The sequence below is a fragment of the Hyperoodon ampullatus genome (assembly GCF_949752795.1).
Source record: "Hyperoodon ampullatus genome assembly, chromosome: 3".
In the NCBI taxonomy this organism is placed as follows: Eukaryota; Metazoa; Chordata; class Mammalia; order Artiodactyla; family Ziphiidae; genus Hyperoodon; species Hyperoodon ampullatus.
In genome coordinates, this window is record NC_136916.1 from 103,717,779 (window position 1) to 103,736,999 (window position 19,221).

Here is a 19,221-nt window from a genome sequence, read left to right on the forward strand (position 1 = left end):
CAATGGGATCTTACTTTTCATATTTAATTTATTAAGAGAGTTGAACTGTGGCTAATCTTTTATAGTCAGTGGACAGAAACAATGACTTGTGTTTATAAATCTATGTACAGCTTGTACACACAAGCCTATGTACAAATGTTATCCTGTCACCTCTCCCCTCTAAAAAAAAACCCCTCGAACTAAACAAGTAGGAATGTAACAAATCCCTGTTAAAACGATGAGTAATTTATTTACCAACTTGAGAGAGAGCTAACTTGCCAATAGTTCTCTCCTAGACTGGACTGTAGATAACAGTGAAGGGGCATAAAAAATTCAAGGCAAGGTTAAAGTAATATAGAAAACGTTGGTGGGGGGAAAGTGGCAAAGAAGAGATGCGTAAGTGCTATATAGGAACAGTGGTTAGACAGAGAAGGTGGGATGTAAGAAACAGCTATTTAAAGTACAACAAACTACCGCAATGAGGTATACCATTCCACAGCCACCATGATGGCTAAAACTGGTAAGACTGACAATTTTGGTGAGAATGTGAAACGAAAGGAACTTTCATACATTGTTACTGTAGTGTAAATTGGTTCACCCACTTTGGAAAGGGGTCTGGTACTTTCCCCTATAACTCAACAATTTCACTCCTCGGTATTTACCCCCCTGAATGAAAATAGTATAAGATTGTTCATAGCAGTTTATTAACAACAGGCCAAAACTGGAAACCCAGGTGTATATCCACAGGAGAATGGATAAACTCTGATATATTCATACAAAGGATTACTATTCAGCTATAAAAAGGAATGAACCAGTGTGATACCTACAACAATATAGGTGAATCTCAGAAACATTATGCTAGGTGAAAGAAGAGTACATAAACAAGTTTTTGTTTTTGTTTTTGTTAAGAGTACTTAAACAAAAGAGTACATAATATATGGAGCCAATAATAGGAGGTTTTAGAGCTGGCAAAAGTAATGTGGTACAAAAAAAAACAGGACGGTGGTTGCCTCTGGGGGAATGGAAGTGGAGATGGGGCATGAGAGAACTTCGCAGAGTGATGGTAATATTCCACATCTTGATAGAGTTTAAAGTTCCACAGGTATATGCATTTGTCAAAATTCAGTCAATCTTCACTTAAAATTTGTGTATTTCATGGTATGAAAAGTTTAACTCAAAAGAAAAAAAGCTGCAAACAGATACTAAATTCTAACTAACAATATGATTTTGAAGTATTTGGGAAAAATGAACTGATATCTGCAATTTGAACCTTGAAACCTTGAAATGCATACACTAAGATAAATGGATAGACATATGACAGGAAAAGTATAATAAAATACTAATGATAGATTCTGGGTGGTGAGTACACAAGTGTTCACTCTAAGTCTTGCAATTTTCTGTATTTTTGAAATTTTTCATAATACACTGTTGAAAAAATACAATAAACCGACACCATTATGAAAATGAATAGGCAAGTCAAAGACTGGGAGAAAATATTCATAAAACATATGCTTGACAAAGGACTTGTATTTTGAGCATACAAAAATCCCCTACTACTTAATAATAAAAAGACAACTCAACAGAAAATGAGCAAGGGCTTCCCTGGTGGCGCAGAGGTTAAGAATCTGCCTGCCAATGTAGGGGACACAGGTTCGAGCCCTGGTCCACATGCCGTGGAGCAACTAAGCCCGTGCACCACAACTACTGAGCCTGCGATCTAGAGTCCGTGGGCCACAACTACTGAGCCTGGGGGCCACAACTACTGAGCCCATGTGCCACAACTACTGAAGCCCGTGCACCTAGAGCCCATGCTCCACAACAAGAGAAGCCTCCACAACAAGAGAAGCCGCCACAACGAGAAGACTGCACGCCGCAACAAAGAGTAGCCCCCGCTCGCCACAACTACAGAAAGCCTGTGCACAGCAACGAAGACCCAACGCAGCCAAAAATAAATAAATAAAATAAATTTAAAAAAAAGAAAATGAACAAAAGATTCAAATAGACAATTCACAAAGGAAGCTATACACATGGCTAATAGCACTTGAAAAACTGCTCAGTGGCCATCAAGGAAATGCAAATTAAAATCACAGTTAAAACTGTTGGCAAGGGGCTTCCCTGGTGGTGCAGTGGTTAAGAATCCGCCTGTCAATGCAGGGGACATGGGTTCAGGAAGATCCCACATGCAGTGGAGCAAATAAGTCCATACACCATAACTACTGAGCCTGCGCTCTAGAGTCGGCAAGCCACAGCTACTGACCCCAAGTGCTACAACTACTGAAGCCCGCACACCTAGAGCCCGTGCTCCGCAACAAGAGAAGCCACCGCAATGAGAAGCCCGCGCACCACAACGAAGAGCAGCCCCCACTTGCCACCACTAGAGAAAGCTTGTGCACAACAACAAAGACCCAATGCAGCCAAAAATAAATAAATAAAATAAATAAATCTGTAAAAAAAACTGTTGGCAAGGATGTAGAGCAAATGTTGATGTGAATGTTGGTGTGATGACTTTGGAAGAATGTCTGGCAGTTTTTTAATAAGTTTAAACATACACTTACCCTATGACCCAGCAATTCCTTTTCTAGGTATTTACCCAAGAGAAATAAAAGCTAAGTCCACAAAAACCTTTTGAACATGTATGTTTTTAGCAGATTTATTCATAACAGCCCAAACAGGAAAGAGCCTAGGTATCCATCACAAGATAAACAACCTATAGTATATTCATACAATAGACTATTACCCAACAATAACCAGGAATGAACTACTGATACATTCAACAACATGGATGAATCTCAAAAACATTAGAAATTATACATCACACATTAATTATACGCATACTGAAGTGTTTAGGTGTGAAGCACATTTATGTCTGCAACTTACTTTGAAATGATTCAACAATGGATGGATCAATGGAAGGGATGTATATGTGATAAAACAAATATAGCATGGATTTCCCTGGTGGCGCAGTGTTTAAGACTTGGTGCTTCCAATGCAGGGGGCCTGGGTTCGATGATCCCTGGTCAGGGAACTAGATCCCACATGCATGCCTCAACTAAGGGAGCCTGCCGGCTGCAACTAAACTAAGACCCGGTGCAACCAAATAAATTAAATAAATAAATAAATAAAAATGTGGTTTAAAAAAACAAATATAGCAAAATGTTAATTGTAGCATCTGGAGGATATGGATATGGGTGTTCACCATACAAACTTTCAACTTCTGTATATGTTTGAAAATTTTCATTTAAAAAATGTCAGAAAAAAATACAATGAACTGAATGAAGTTTACTGAAATCTAAAAAACTTTGGATCTGAGTATAAAACAAATCACTTATGATCAAATTTCATTTCACATAAAATTCAGGCAGCTGCATAAATGCTCTTCCTGATTCTAGAGTATTGAATATTGTGTGAAATGAGAGTCATCATACAGGCTTGAAATACTTACACTTTCACATTAAAAAAAAAAAAAAACCCCAAGGAATTCCCTGGCGGTCCAGTGGTTGGGACTCCACGCTTCCACTGCCAGGGGCCCAGGTTCCCAGGTTCGATCCCTGGTTGGGGAACTGAGATCCTGCACAGCATATGGCCAAAGAAACAAAAACAAAACAAAAGACCCCACCACCACAACAGCAATATCCATGGGAGAACAGACTTGTGCTTGCCAGTGGGGAGAGAGGGTGAGGGAGGGGTGGATTGGGAGTTTGGGATTAGCAGATGCAAACTACTACATACAGAATGGATAAACAAGGTCCTACTGTGTAGCACAAGGAACTATTAATATATTCAATATCCTGTCATAAACCATAATGGAAAAGAATATGAAAAAGAATATAAATATAATATAGCTGAATCACTTGGCTGTCCAGCAGAAATTAACACGACATTGTAAATCAGCTATACTTAAATAAATAAATTTTTTTAAAAATCTATGGTATTTTGAAGCAGTAAGATATAAGGCCAGGCTAGGGCAAAAAGGGCATTTCTTATGATATTACTTCCACGGTGCTTTATACATTAGGCTAAATATTATACATATTATATTTATTTTATTAGTTTCAGTAAAACACTTGTGACTATATTATGTCTGTATTTTTAAAAAAGCATGCCCATTCTTTAAAAGAATGTGTCTACTTTGGGTAATATTTTGAAAGTAAAATTTACCATTCTACACTATTCTATTATTAATTTTTAATCATGGCTAACAATTCATGATAACCAGCATTTTATTTTATTCAACCCATTTATTAAAAAAATGAAGACAAATTACGTTCAGTGAAAAGACTGAAACAAGGGAAAGTCAGTGGGAAATTATTTTCGACATAAGGATTCTCTATCAGTTTTTAATATTTTGTTATATCCCATCACTAAAAACCATTCAATTTTAAAGCAAATCATATATGTATTTCCTCTTGGTTTGCAGAAACTGAGAACTGTATTGTACAAAAGCTATGCAAATTATCTAGAACCACACAATCTCATTGCAAATTATCTCTGGTAAAGGACTATTTTTCTCTAAACTTCCAGTTCATTGTGGACTAAAAATTTTGAAAAAAAGCCCAATAATAAAAATTACTAGAAAATGAAAAATATACAAAACACAAATTCCAATTTTTATTATTAGATTCAATAGACATAAACCTGCTTTAACAAACTGCTATGCAAGTTTCTAAAAACTCTGAATTTCTGAACTCATCTCCTCACAGACATAATAAATAGCTCATGGTCCAGCACCGTCTGCATACAACACTCTGAATGGCTCTGTTAGAGAATGATCTAAACATTCTGCTAGAAGAGAATGAGCAGTTCACTACCTAAATTTAGAGATATAGTTGGAGTCTGAAAAGTATACAGATTCTCATTATGTATATACAAATTTCCTATTTACCATACTCAGCAAAACCTTTTTCTCCTTCAGACACTGGGACAGTAAATGTTAATTTAAAATATAAAAATGATCACAAACTAAATTTTGCCTTACTACGTAGACAATTATAAAAAGACTTAAATGAATCAATTACTTTGATGAGGACCAACTATCATGGATAGTAAGGACTTAAAACTTCTAAATTTCAAAATTACATAAAATTGTCTATGAAGAGATTTTTATAAAATGGCATGAATGATGAATAATGTATTTTGGGACTAACGACTGAAAGATAGTAAATACATAAAAGACATTATTTTCTGATGGATTCGTAATATTGTAGGGTAAGGATGACAAAGAGTTCTCCAAATCAAAACATCAGAAAAATCTATGCTTTACTGAGGCTGAAGGAATCATGCATTTATTCAATATATATTTGAGTGTTCACTATGTGCCAGGAAACAGGAATGCAATGGAGAACAAGACACTGCTCCTGCCCTCAAGGAGTTCGCAGTCGTGTTATCCAATTAACTACATAATAAAAGGCAATATAAAACAATATACTGTAATACAGTATAAGCATAGAAAGAATCTTGAGAGCACAACACAGCACTACCTTGCCCAGCTACTTCTACAGGGACCTAAAGTTGTGAGTCTTCACTAGAGGAAAGAATGTAGTAGGATAGTTGATGGCTAGCTAATTTGCTAGCTACGCCTTCCATTTTGGCTACTGATCCAAATACTAAAGAAGACATTATCAAAAGCCTCTGAGTACTTAGAGCCCTCAGCTTCTACTGTTATCTTTTTCACAATACTGCAATTCCCTATATAAGACTGCTCATCTCAATGGCATTATACCCTAGGTATGATAGGACCCAAGAATCACCAGCCAGAGGTAGCACTGGCAGCTACCAACATGGACTACTCAGTAACTCAGAATCTCATTTCTGATGTATGACATTTCATTCTTTTATTATGAAATACGCTATATGGGCTTCTAGTCAAGGCTACCAATACTATATAGAAAATAAAACTGATGTTAAGCACCATACTGTCAAAACTTAGGACATATTTCTAAAAATGTAAAGAAAGGAAAATGAAAAGATAATTTGAAACAAAATTTCCTTGTTAATTTTCACCTCAGAGAACAAGTGTTTTTATAAGTTATTGCTTCCTTCCTCCCCTGAAACAAAACTCCATTTTAAAATAGATCTACTGAGACATGGGTCAAAATATGAATATTCATTAACTTTAGATGGACTAATGTAACTAAATCAGTAACTGTTCATGTAATTCAGCACTATTATACTGCCCTAGTTATCTGAGATCATTTGTGTAAAAGAGAGTAAAATACACATTGTTAGGCCAGATTTCTTGTTAGGAACACAGAACCTTAAGTTATTCTGGAAACATGTCATTTTACTACTTTTTAAAAAAAAACATTTCCTTTCATGCCCCCAATCCCAGGCAAAATAATTGCAAAAATGTACCCAGAAGATAAAGATGCATTTCCTTATGCTTGCTCTATTATATATTTGCAGTTGAATAAATGTTTCAACAGAGCCAGCCACCATTAGCAGAGAAAGTGTAATGACAATAATACTGGTGTTAGAATCACAAACACTGGGTTCAAATCACTATTCTTCAATTTATTACTTTTATGACCCTGGGCAGGTTACTTAACCTTATCAGCTTCAGCTTTTTCCTGGAGAAGAAATCCACCTTAGCTCAGAAGAAAATGACTTTTTTTTTAAATGAAAAAGTATCAGAACTGATGATTTTTCAGCAAAGGAAAGAATTAACCTCATCTAATAGGAAAGCCTGTTCTCTATTTCCTATTAATTCCTAAAATTTTATTTGGAAATTAGAACATTGCTAAATTAGAAAAAAGATAAATCAGGGGGCTTCCCTGGTGGCGCAGTGGGTGGGAATCTGCCTGCCAATGCAGGGGACACGGGTTCGATCCCTGGCCTGGGAAGACTCCCACATGCCGCGGAGCAACTAAGCCTGGGTGCCACAACTACTGAGCCTGCGCTCTAGAGCCTATGCTCTGCAACAAGAGAAGCCACGACAATGAGAAGCCCGCGCACCACTCTCTGCAACTAGAGAAAGCTGGCGCACAGAACAAAGACCCAACACAGCCAAAAATAAAAACAAATAAATTTATTTTAAAAAATAAAAATCAAAAGCAGAATTTTTTACACACACCTTGGGATGTAAATTAACTGTTGTGAAAATAAATATTATTTCTGGATATAAAAAAACGAGCTCAAATATTAAAAGCAAATGCTCTCAAAATAAAGATAAATTTCAGTTGGATTCAATTATGATAGCTCCCTGAAGTGAAAATGTACATGTGTATACAAGAGTTTTAAACTTATTAGTGTTTTCTTTTTTTAAAATTAGCAATATGAAAAATGAATGCCCTTACCCCAAAAGGAAAAACAGCCTTGTCTGGTAAAATGGAAGAAATTTAGGCGCCACTTTGCCAAAAATTAAAGCTATCTACCAAATGGTTCCAACTGTAAACAGATGAATGCTATCAACGGAATATCTTGCACGGATTTCTCAAGGCCATATGAAATGTAATAAGGCTTAGCAATGGAGTAACAAAAATACAAAGCAGAAGACTGAAACCCAGCTCTTAGTTAAAATAATAGGAAATTTTAAAAAGAAAAAAACAAAAACTAAAGTTAGGATTAAGACCTAAGTATACCTGCCATTTCCTAACAACTTAATACAGCTTTTGTTTTCTATTTCTGTCCTTTCCAAGTACAAAAACTTAAATTTTAAGGAAAAAACAAACAAACAAAAGCTTTAGCCCTTACATTTTTTCAGTTAAAACATCCAGCGGTAATTTCAAATTTTCAAGTTTTGCATAGCCTCTCAGATTGACTTATTAATTGTACAATATTGGTTTGATTCTGAAATCTTGTTACCTGTGAATTCCACCTGTGATTTAACAGTAGCTTAAAATTCTTCAAAAGTAAAATGCACTTGAATATCAGAAATGTTAAAAATATGACAAATGGGGACTTTCCTGGTGGCGCAGTGGTTGGGAGTCCGCCTGCCGATGCAGGGGACACGGGTTCGGGCCCTGGTCTGGGAGGATCCCGCATGCCGCGGAGCAGCTAGGCCCGTGCGCCACAACTACTGAGCCTGCGCTCTGGAGCCCGCGAGCCACAACTACTGAGCCCGCATGCCTAGAGCCCCCCCCCCCCAAAAATATATGACAAATGTACACCTTAGAACTGAGCAAATATGGTAATATTTCCTATTAATCAACTATTAAACTTCTGCAGTTAAAGCAAGGTGCTGTGTGTGTGTGTGTGTGGTATTGTATGTTCTGCAGTCTTGTGCTCATATCTTTATACATAATTGCAGGGATTCTACAAAGTACACCAAAGCATTAATAACAGGGTTTTAATGGGGAATATCTTCTTGGTTTTCCATTTACTTATAAAATTTCACTAAAATAATACATTGTTTTACACAATCACAAAATAAAATGCTTTCATAATTCCTACAATACGGCTCTCCAAATTTTCATACCTACTGCTAAGAAACACATCACCAAGAACTTAAACACATAAGATCTGCACTATTCTGAGTCAACAAGCCCACCAGGTGCAGCTGTGCAGATTACATCTGGCCAAAAGGGCAAGGGGGCTGGGGGGACTGAAACCAGTTTGCCCTTCTCCAGTGAAGCTTGCAAGGGGTCTGGCTAGTCCAGAAGTATTTATTACGCACAGGAGGCAAAAATAGCACCACGATTCAAAAGTTTACAGCAAATATCGTCCTTCTAGGTCAGTACAAATTGCCTTAAACGTCAGCATTAGAAACATTCCCCTTATTCGAAGAGCCTTAACATTAGAAAAGCATGACTTTTTGTTTGTTTGTTTTTCGGTACGCGGGCCTCTCACTGTTGTGGACTCTCCTATTGCGGAGCACAGGCTCCGGACGCGCAAGCTCAGCGGCCATGGCTCACGGGCCCAGCCGCTCCACGGCATGTGCGATCTTCCCAAACCGGGGCACGAACCCGTGTCCGCTGCATCGGCAGGCGGACTCTCAACCACTGCGCCACCAGGGAAGCCCAGAAAAGCATGACTTTTATAAGATTCTTAGGTACCCAGGAGTGTCCTCTTCCTTCTCTTCCATTCCAGTACAGGTAATATCAAAGCAAAGTTTATGAGAATCTGGAATCAAGAAACATGCCTCTGACAGGAAAAGAATGAGGCCCCTCATGGAAAGAATTAGTGAGGATATAGCAGAGACCACCCAAGATAAAAGACAAGAAGTTGAAGCAATCACTCTTCCAATCACTAATATTTAATCAAATATCTAGAGTATTCTAGGACAGAATCTATAAAAGAAAGTCCTTTCTATTAAAGTAGCTTCCTGGGGCTTCCCTGGTGGCGCAGTGGTTAAGAATACACCTGCCAATGCAGGGAACACGGGTTCGAGCCCCGGTCCAGGAAGATCCCACATGCCGCGGAGCAACTAAGTCCGTGCGCCACAACTACTGAGCCTGCGCTCCAGAACCCGCCACACACAACTACTGAAGCCCGCTGCGCCTAGAGCCCATGCTCTGTAACGAGAAGCCAACGCAATGAGAAGCCCGCGCACCACAACGAAGAGTAGCCCCTGCTCGCTGCAATCAGCGAAAACTGGCGCGCAGCAACAAAGACCCAATGCAGCCAAAAATAAATAAATAAATAAAATTAATTTAAATAAATAAAGTAACTTTCTGGATTGCAGTCCAACCTTTTAAAAGCTTGTATTACAGATATTTTCAAATATACACAAAATCAGAGAAAACAGTAAAATGAATCCTCATTAATCTAATTCAACAAATTACGTTTGCCAATCGTATCTATCTCTCCTCAACTGTTTTGTGGCGTGGGGGGAGGGAGGGTGGAGTACACTTCGTTTCACCTGTAAATATGTCAATACATATCTCTACAGATAAGGGCTTTATATTACCACAATGTCATAAATATACCTAAGAAAATTCACAATAATTCCTTAATATTTTTTAACACCAAGTACGCGGTCAAATTTCCCTGATTTTCTCAAAAGTGGCTTTTTACAGTTGTTTTGTTCACATCTGGATCCAAAGAAAGTCCACACATTGCATTTGGTTGACAGCTTTTTATCTGTAACAGCTCCCCCCGCCCCCGCACCCCTTTGCTCTCTCCTCCACTCCATGCCATTTATTTGTTGAAAATTCTAGTTATTCAATAAAAATTCCCACATTCTGTATTTAGCTGATTGCTACTTGTAGTGTAAAGTAGTATATTATAAAGTTTAATCATTGGCTTTGCAGTATGGAGGAGAGGGGGAAAAACAGATGGGGTCTGTAACCAAAACGTTTCACACAAGTGCTACTTGTCTTTTAAAAAAAGTGGGGGGAGGAATCGAGCTTGAAAGAAAAATCTATCAGAGGATGCTATCAGGAAAGCTAAGAAGGTGCCATATCCATGTGTTTTTACAAAACTATCCATTTTATTATGTTACACAATGCTAGTTACAGCTCTCTGTTAGTATGTCAAAGTGAAATGGTAGTATTCAATAACCATATAATATGAAAGGTATATTTAAAAGAAAGGTAATAGTCACCTGCAATTGGCAATACAATGTAATTCACTTATTTTTGCTTGGGGCAAAAAACTAGAACTTTTTTCCACAAGTATAAAAAGATTGCTTGGTACTTTGAAACATGCTCCTATGAAAAATAAAAAGATAGCTTTGCAACATTATTCTGATTCTTAGTCAAACGTTATTTAACCCTAGCATGAGAGATTGATGTGACCTACAAATAACACACAGAATTATTGGTAGACCAGCAGAGTGGGCTAAACGTCCATATGTAATATAATGGCACCAAGTGCAGATAAATACTCTGTAAGACCTACTGGCATTTAAGGAAAGGCCTGCTGGGCCTTGTCCACTTGGTGAACGGCTGCTTACCCTTCGCAGCCCACCTCAGGTAGGAAAGTTCTTCCCATGCATGTAAGATTAATCCCTCTTCCCTTCTGAGCTATGGTCTCCAACTCTGGCTGGAGAGCTTTTAAATACTGTGGACAAAGAATGTTGCCTGCCATATGAGTGAACAAAGGATGTTGAGGCCATCAAGCCATCAGTCACTGCAGCCACCCACAATGGTGCACCCTGAGGGGATTCAAGATGGGGAAAAACAGGATACTGGCCCTAGATAGCTAAGGCGCATCTCAAAGGAATAATTTCAATAAGCCCAGAGTCTTGCATCTTCTCATACACAGAACAGCACTAAATTCAATAACTTGAGATGTCTGGTTTTCTTTAATTGGCAGTAATCTTTTGATGTTTCGACCACTTGGTTTTTTTTTTTGCAAAAACTCCTATATATCCTGGCTCCTCCCTTACATCTTCACAACAGTCCCTCAGAGCTGTATGAGAGGTTGTCTTACTGAGGGTTTAAGTCCTCAGTAAGTCTGTCAAGTAAAACATAATTCTCAACTTTTAGGTTGTGCATTTTTTTTCAGTCGACAGCATTATGCTCTTAAGAGCATTATGGTCTTCAGGTCCCTGTCCTCAAGAACCTACAGCCTAACCGAGAAAGATAATATGTAAACAAACAGATAAAAAAACAAAATTCAGTGAAATAGGTGCTCTAGTAGTAGTCTGTATAAGAGATACAGGGACTTAAAGAACTGATCTGATCTAACTGGGTGTCGGGTTGAATGAGAAAAGGTTTCAGAGGTGGCTCCATGAAGGAGGGGCTTATCTAAATAATTTTTGCATCTCTACCAGCTAATATCCCTCACTAAAACTTGGTGACAGCCAGCCTCAAAGTTGATACACTTAGAGGTCCTGACTCAAGTGGTTTTTTTTTTTACTCCACTTCAGAAACCCACTCCCAAGGCTGCACACTCGATCATGTTAACACTGGAACTGCCCCACCTCTGAATCCATTAACCCCAACATTCATCTGTCTGATCACAGTCTTCAATCTCTCTACATCATTCACTATCACTTTTACCTCGTCAAGTCCTCCAGTCTCTCGGTGTCTCCATTTTACCTCAGTTCATCATTTTCCTTAACTATATTTTTCTACTGTATTATTCTAAAATTTGCTGTATTTTTCTCTTTTTTTGTATTTTGATGTATACTTCTATTCCTGCATTTATCATACAGCATTATAATTTATATGAAAATTTGTTTGCTTTCTCTATTAGATCATAACTTTCCTTAGAACAGTAATTGGATTCTTTTTCTCAGTCCTGCATCCTTAGCACCCAGAACAGAGCCTGGCCCATAATAATTGCTCAGTAAATGTTGGTGCAAGTGTTCTTGTCATTTTCACCACTATTTCCATGAGCGCTCCAAAGGCAGAACCTATATTTTACATGAGCATTTCCTATAATTCCTACTGGAGTGCCTCACACATATCAGAGCCTCAGGGAGCATTTGTTGAATTGTAAAAGGTTGAAATGTTATTAGAAAATGTATAAGACATATAAAAATATGTTCTCTTCTCTATTTTGGTATTATTATTTTAACAATCATTTAAGTTAACCAAATGGTTATGAGGCAAATGTAAACAATGTTCATCATGGCAGAGGCAAAATGATGTAATGGAAAGCCCTGGACAGAAGTCAGGAGGCCTGCATTTCAGTCTTGGCTCTGCCACTCATGATCTACAAATAACTATCTCTGTAAGCCTTATTTTCCTCATTTATTAAAATGGGCTTTGACCAGAATTTGATTCTTGATCATCTGAGGTTCCCTAACTAACATGTTATGGCTCATAAAAAATTTTTTTAATTACAAAAGTGATACACTCTCAATATAAAAAATTGTACATGCCCTACTGAATTGTTTAGATAAAGGAAAATTCCCACTCTCCACCCTATTTTCATAACTCTCCAGAGGTATCCACTCTCAGCAGTTCCTTCTGTACCTTTAAGGCATTCTTCATGCATAAGCAAGTACAGTGCTAAGATGGCTGATTTTATTTACCAACTTGACAGTCCCATAAGTTCTAATGGAACCTTGACAAAATGAAAAAGAACTATAAACACTTTGATAGCAGAAAGATAATTACTACTCAAAAGGCCAACAGTAGGAAAAAATTAAAACACAGATAGAAATAAATATTTAAAATTTGGTGTGTCACCCCGCCCTGGTTGTGCAATGTAATGTGAATAAAAGGTATATGACACGATAAGAAACTTAAGGTGGGAAGAAATGTGGGAGGCATGGGAATTGTGGGGAAAGGAGAGAGAATGATACCAATGTCGCAACCACTGAAGGATGTAAAAAGGGTCCCCCCACAAAAAAAAAAAATCACAAAATTCTAAATTGTAAAATAGCAAACACAATTCTGAAATACATTATGAACTTAAGGATAGAGTCCACTGTAGAAGAGGAAGTAGTTGTTTTCCTATGCTAAATCCAACCCAGAGACAAATGTAGATTAACACATGTCCTTGATTTCCTTGACAACAGCATCCTTTGAAGATCAACATCTACGTCCAATAAGGGTATCTGCATATTACAAGGCCAAAGGTGAAATAATTACATTTCTAACCAGTTCCCTCTGATAGTGTGGAAAATATATCACAGGATGGTCATCATAAGAATTGTTTTAAAAGACAGTAAGAGAAAAATAGGTCATTGGGAAAGTAGGAAACTTGATTCCCAAGAATACTCTCGGGAAAAGTGCGATCTAATGGCTGGACTGTTAATTTCCCTTTCATCTAGTACCAGAGACTATTTAAACATTAAGGAAGATGTTAGGTAGAGAACCAAGCTTTAACTTCTGTACCCAGCTAAACGAGATAGATTTTACCTAGACACATCCCCAGTTTTACCTTATGGTGTAAAGCAATACCACTCTAGACCTTAAAGAATGTTTATAGATAAGGACAGAAGCCTGGACAAGGATCCCGTTTCTGCAAGGCTAACTAACACATTACTGAAATAAGTCCACTTTTAAAAACAGAATAAAAATACAATTCCATAATATATGTCACAAACCCAACAACATTTAACTATAAATTACCTAATGACAATTACAGCATTAAAAAAATTAACACTTACAGTCTTATCTGGTATTTTTACAACCTAAATAGAGTCTGATGGGTAAAAACTAAAACTACAATTTAGAATTAATTTGTAAGAAGAGAAAATGATGAATTATTTTTTATTCCATAATGTAATTTTAACACCATGGTACATAGTGTAAAGTCTGTCAAGAAGTTGAAAATTGTTAAAAGTCCAGGAATCGACCTGTAATGTCTTCATTAAAAAAAAAAAAAGATTAGTCAAGGATAAGTGAATTCTAGGACTATAAACTTTACCAAATCTACCTTGTCTCCAGACATTAAAAAAACACGAACAGAAATAAGGAACTAAAATCATTCTGGTTTCCTGCACCCTTTAGGTTAGGAGGAACAATATTTCCTGACACCGGAAAATGGCAATTCAGAGGCTGAAGCTACGGTTTTCAAATGTGGGTAGAATATCATTGTAAGAACCCTGAAGATTCTTAAGAGAAGTTTTCATTACCTGACAGATCTACCTTAGTTAGAACATTGCATAAAACTAAATATATAAAGCAGTACGGCACTTCTCAAACTTTTCTACTTCAGAGTCCGAAAAATGTTATGACTTCTCTGTTTTATCTCATCACCTCTTTCTCACTAAACCCAATGAAAACCTCCAAGCCCACAGACACAAATTGGTTTAGGAAGCTGAACGTCTGCAGTGGTCAATATAAGTCAGAAGTGGCTTGTGTGCTACTTCCTGACTACAAAGTCTCAGCACTCAGTACATTCCATCTACACTTCAAAGTGAAGAAATTATGTGGGAATCAGAAATCTCCATTCGACAGGATAGCCCCCTCAGATCTACCCAGCCGCACCCTGAGTGAGCTGAGCTACTCGGACCACTGTCTCTGTAAAATATAATTTTTTTAAAGAATTTTATGATACAGTATCTGAAGTCTTTGCAGGAAAGCCAGTAACTAAGATATGATCAATAACTACTCCTCATAACTGGCCTTAAAAGCAAACTGTAACAGTTGGAGCCCCAAAGCCAACTCTCCACTAAATTTTACAATTTAGGATTCTCCATGCTGGAAAATTGTTAAATTCTTTGATATTCATCCTTAACCAAAATACCCATTTCAATTCTAAGAAGACAAAAATGAGGAAGTCAAAACATACACCTACTTTCCTTCTTGCCACATACCTTCGCACACGCCAAATTACTATTGCAGAGATCCACTATGCTAACCATTATTCCAAAGGGTTCCTAAGCATCTCAAAAAGAGGTGCCTTGGTTCCTGATGATTATTCTATAATGGAAAAATGATTTCTCAGTATATTGTCATCCTGGACAAATAAGCCAGTAATGGAAATATTTTGTTGTCTATGTTTCTACTTACCCTCAGTAACATCCTGGGGGTTAGAAGTCCGGTCACTAGCTGGATCCAGTGCAACAGTCGCCAGTGAACTGGTGGCTCCAGACATCTCACTTATAGGCTCACTACGGCTTGTTTCAGGTACACTTTCCCGGGAGCTAAATCTTACCCGGGAACTGGATCGAGAACTGAGGTCTGGGCTGGTGTCTGACCAACCTGGAATGTCATCAATCTTTGTTGGTGTCACCATGAACCGAACTGAAGCCATCTTGGTGGTGTTTTCTGAAGGATGCATTTTTCTTTTCCTTTATAAGGACAAAGAAAAAAGAAAAAACCCTGCAAAACCCTTCCTCCTACGGTAGCAATTTTGGTTGCAAAAACAGAAAAGATAACTTAAAAAAAACCTCTCAATTACCTTGATTTACACCACACAAAAAGCCACTATATATAAGAATCTTCTACTCAGAATTCAAGCCGCCTGTCCTAAAAAGTGCACTACCAGCAGCTGAAAAATATTTAAGGAAAAAAAAAAAAAAAAAGACAAACGATGCCAATCTCGTGTAACTTCGTTCCTTCAGAATGAAGAGCTATCTAGTTATCTCCCCTGGTCCAGGGATGCGGGCAGACAGCCAGGGTCTCAGAGAAGCAGGTGACGAAGCCTTTCTCTCCTCGACCTTAAGGTTTCTGCCGAGGTAGTTAGTCCCTTATCTGTAAATGTCCCACGGCTAGATGAGCAAAGTGCGCAGAGGCCCACCCTTATCAGGCGAATATAGACAGTATAGATCAGATTGCGAAACGGTGTACATCCGACCACCTGTTGTGTATCAGGTGAATACCCCACAGGTCTGGCTGGGAGGAGATGGGTGTAGAGCCACCCGATGTTTCTGAGGCCGATAATCCACTTGGGTCTGGTGGGAGAGGTGAGCATGCATAACGGGAAAAATATCCCACACTATGGATGGAGGAGAATGAGACAAGGGTGAGGAGAGGAGGTTGCAGGGGCAAAGCGGATTCCTGCCTCCGAGAGGTCTGCGGGGGTGGCCCTCCCGCTCTTCTGGAAGAAAGGTCCCTGGGATCTGGGAGGAGGCGGCTAGCGGATCGAGACTCCGCGGACTGCAGTTCAGGGTCGTGGCAGGTAGCTGCTAGTCCATCGAGCCCCCGATCAGTTTGCTGGGTTTCTCCTGCGTGTGACAGGACGAGCCACCCCTTTGCCGGAGACGCTTTCCTCCCCTACCAGGGCCCCGGCGCAAGGTCAGCCCCTCGCTGTTCTTCCTTCGGGTCCTAACAGAAGAGGAGACGGCCTCGCAGGCTGGCCCTGGCTGAGCAGGAGGGAGCGGCGAGGATGAGGGTAGGAGGAGGTCGCAGGTGCGGGATCCCGGCGCCAGCTGATTCGGATGCGCGCGCAGCTGTTGTTTACCAGCGGGTAACTGTTTCTGAGCCGCGGCGGGCGCAGGGGGGCTCGGGCTGCCGGGGAGGGAGCCTCCTCCCCGGTCAGATACCAGAGCAGCAGTTACGTGACCTCGCCGCCCCCGGCCCCGGGCCCGGCGGGCTGTGCCGGCGCCGCCGCAGCCCCTCCCTTTCCTCCCCGCTCGTTCCTCATTCGAGGTTAACGGCCCGAAGAGAAACCTGAGGGAGCGGTCGGAGGGCGACACAATCCCACGAGCGCCCGAAAGCCCCGCCCAGTTTCTGCAGCCCGCGAGGTGGCAGAGAGCTCCGCGCATGCGCTCGCCCGGGTCGCAGCAGGACTGGCGGACAAGGGGCGGGGCCGAGCGTGGGAGGCCCGGAGCACGACGGGAATTGTAGTTGGGTGTGGGGTCCTGAGCTGCCTGCAACTGAGAAAACAAACGTTTTTCGCTCTTGGTCCTGCTGTGTTGTGGTCCTGCTGTGTTGCACAAACTCATTCTGGAGGTGGAGGTATTTCATGGAGCAGGCGATGCCCCTCAGACCCTCAGAAACCATCTCTCTTTACTAAGAGTGTCCCTGAAAATACCACTCCTAATTTCTTTAAAAATTACAAACCTCTCAATACCATATATCTCCAATATATGGTATATATTGGGTAGGACCCTCATTGGAGTTTTTATGTAGTGGTCTATTATAAAGCATTGTATGCTCAAATTTATATAGTTTGGGCTACCTTATTTTTTCTTGTCCTTTAAAAAAGTGTTTTTTTTTTTTTTTTACAATGTATACATCTGTCAAATCATCACAGTTGTACACCTTAAATATATACAATTTTGTCAATTTTACCTCAGTAAAACTGGAAAAAAAAATGCTGTATTCATTTTCTAGTCAGACTGAAAGCTCCATTAAAGAAAGTGTCTTTAATTTTAGACCTGGAGAAGCCATTGAGACACTTTCTCTTGACTCCATTCAGTGTTTTCCCTACTACTGCCACCAGAATATTTTTCTTAGAATGTTTATTTAATGCATGAATAGAAGTGTTCAATAAATTTGACTCATCAATGTTTTGTTTGAAAATTATTTCCTAGAGCTTTGATCAAGACATTAATTTTAATTTTAGTTTTTCATTGAAGTACAGTTGATTTACAATGCTGTGCCAATCTCTGCTGTACAGCAAAGTGACTCGGTTATACACAGAGACATCCTTTTTTTTAATATTCTTTTCCATTATGGTTTATCACAGGATATTGAATATAGTTCCCTGTGCTATACCACAGGACCTTGTTATTTACCCAGACATTTAAATTCAACAATCTGGGCCCTGGCTTTGCCCGGGTCCTTGCTCGGCACAAGTGGAAATGTTTTAAGATCATCCCTAGTAATAGATCACAACTGTATTTAAGATGTGAGCCAGTAAATTCCCTTTTATCAAATGACACACAAAGTCCAATGTCCGGTTTAAAAGATTCAGGTAACAGAATGGAAACTAAATTCCTATTTAAAATGTAGATCTCCTCAAAGCTTGATTCTTTATAAAGCCTGTGATTATTCATTCACGCTTACAGCTTTCTTACTTGAGGAAGGAAGAAATTTACCTCCCTGAGGGATCAGTTTTCTCCTCAGGCATGCCTGCTGTTCATTCAAATCTTACAGACTTTCCCTTCATTAAAAAAAAAATCCTGGATTTCTACAACATCGAATTTTGTTTCATACCAAAGTATTTTCATTCGCTTTATACTATACTTCTTAAGACTCTTCTCCCATTTCTGAGCACATCACACAATGTGCTCAGACCTAGGAGATCTCTTAAGGAAAAAAATCTTCGGTATATTCACACCAATTTGCCTTTCCATTACAGTCTACACAGTAAGTAGCATGGAAAATGCTAATCCTTTTTTTGGTGGGGGGTAACTTATAAAGACAGAATCACACTCAACATTTAAAAAAAATGATAGCATTCGTTTACTAACTTTGGTTCTTTTCTTTTTTCTTTGGCCATGCCAGATCTTAGCTCCCTGACCAGGGATCGAACCTGAGCCCCCCAACAGTGGAAGCTCAGAGTCCTAACCACTGGACCGCCAGGGAACTCCCCTGACTTTAGTTCTTAAAAAAACTTCCATAGCAGATACTTTTCCTAGTCATTTGCAGAATATCTAACATTTCTTCGATCATTAACCCCTAATAGGATAGGACGACTCTTTAAAGTCCCTCAGATTCTATGCTAAGAACCTTGTTCAGTGAACAGGCTAAGAAATAAAAAATTGCTTGACAGGAAATAATTATCTCATTTCACCATTCTCATAAATTTAAGTAACTGATTGAAAATCATGACTTCTATTAACTATGAGCCAAGTCTAGAGATTTTTTTTTTCTCAGCAGTCAACAACTATCCTGAACTTTTCTGCTGGGACAGTCAGACATCAGAGTCCATGAGAAACATATTTACTCCTTTCCAGGGCCAGTCTTGATAAATCAAATTTGCGCTGATTTAAGTTACATCTGCTTCTGGAGTCTAGAATCTTTGATATTGTAGAAAAAGAAGATTGTATCATTGGAATGCAAACTTCAC

At 39.0% G+C, this 19,221-nt stretch overlaps 1 protein-coding gene across 4 annotated transcripts in view; it reads right to left on the reverse strand.

Moving 5' to 3' along the window:
• Nucleotides 1–15,543, reverse strand: part of SLC12A6 (solute carrier family 12 member 6) — a gene marked incomplete at both ends in the record, with an annotated part of 84,197 nt that extends 68,654 nt beyond the window's left edge. For all 4 annotated transcript variants that reach the window (XM_079698830.1, XM_079698829.1, XM_079698827.1 and 1 more), the window contains one exon: nucleotides 15,273–15,543. In XM_079698830.1, coding sequence (XP_079554956.1) covers nucleotides 15,273–15,543 — 271 coding nt within the window. The remainder of the gene's footprint in view (nucleotides 1–15,272) is intronic.
• Between the last annotated feature and the right edge of the window lie 3,678 nt (nucleotides 15,544–19,221).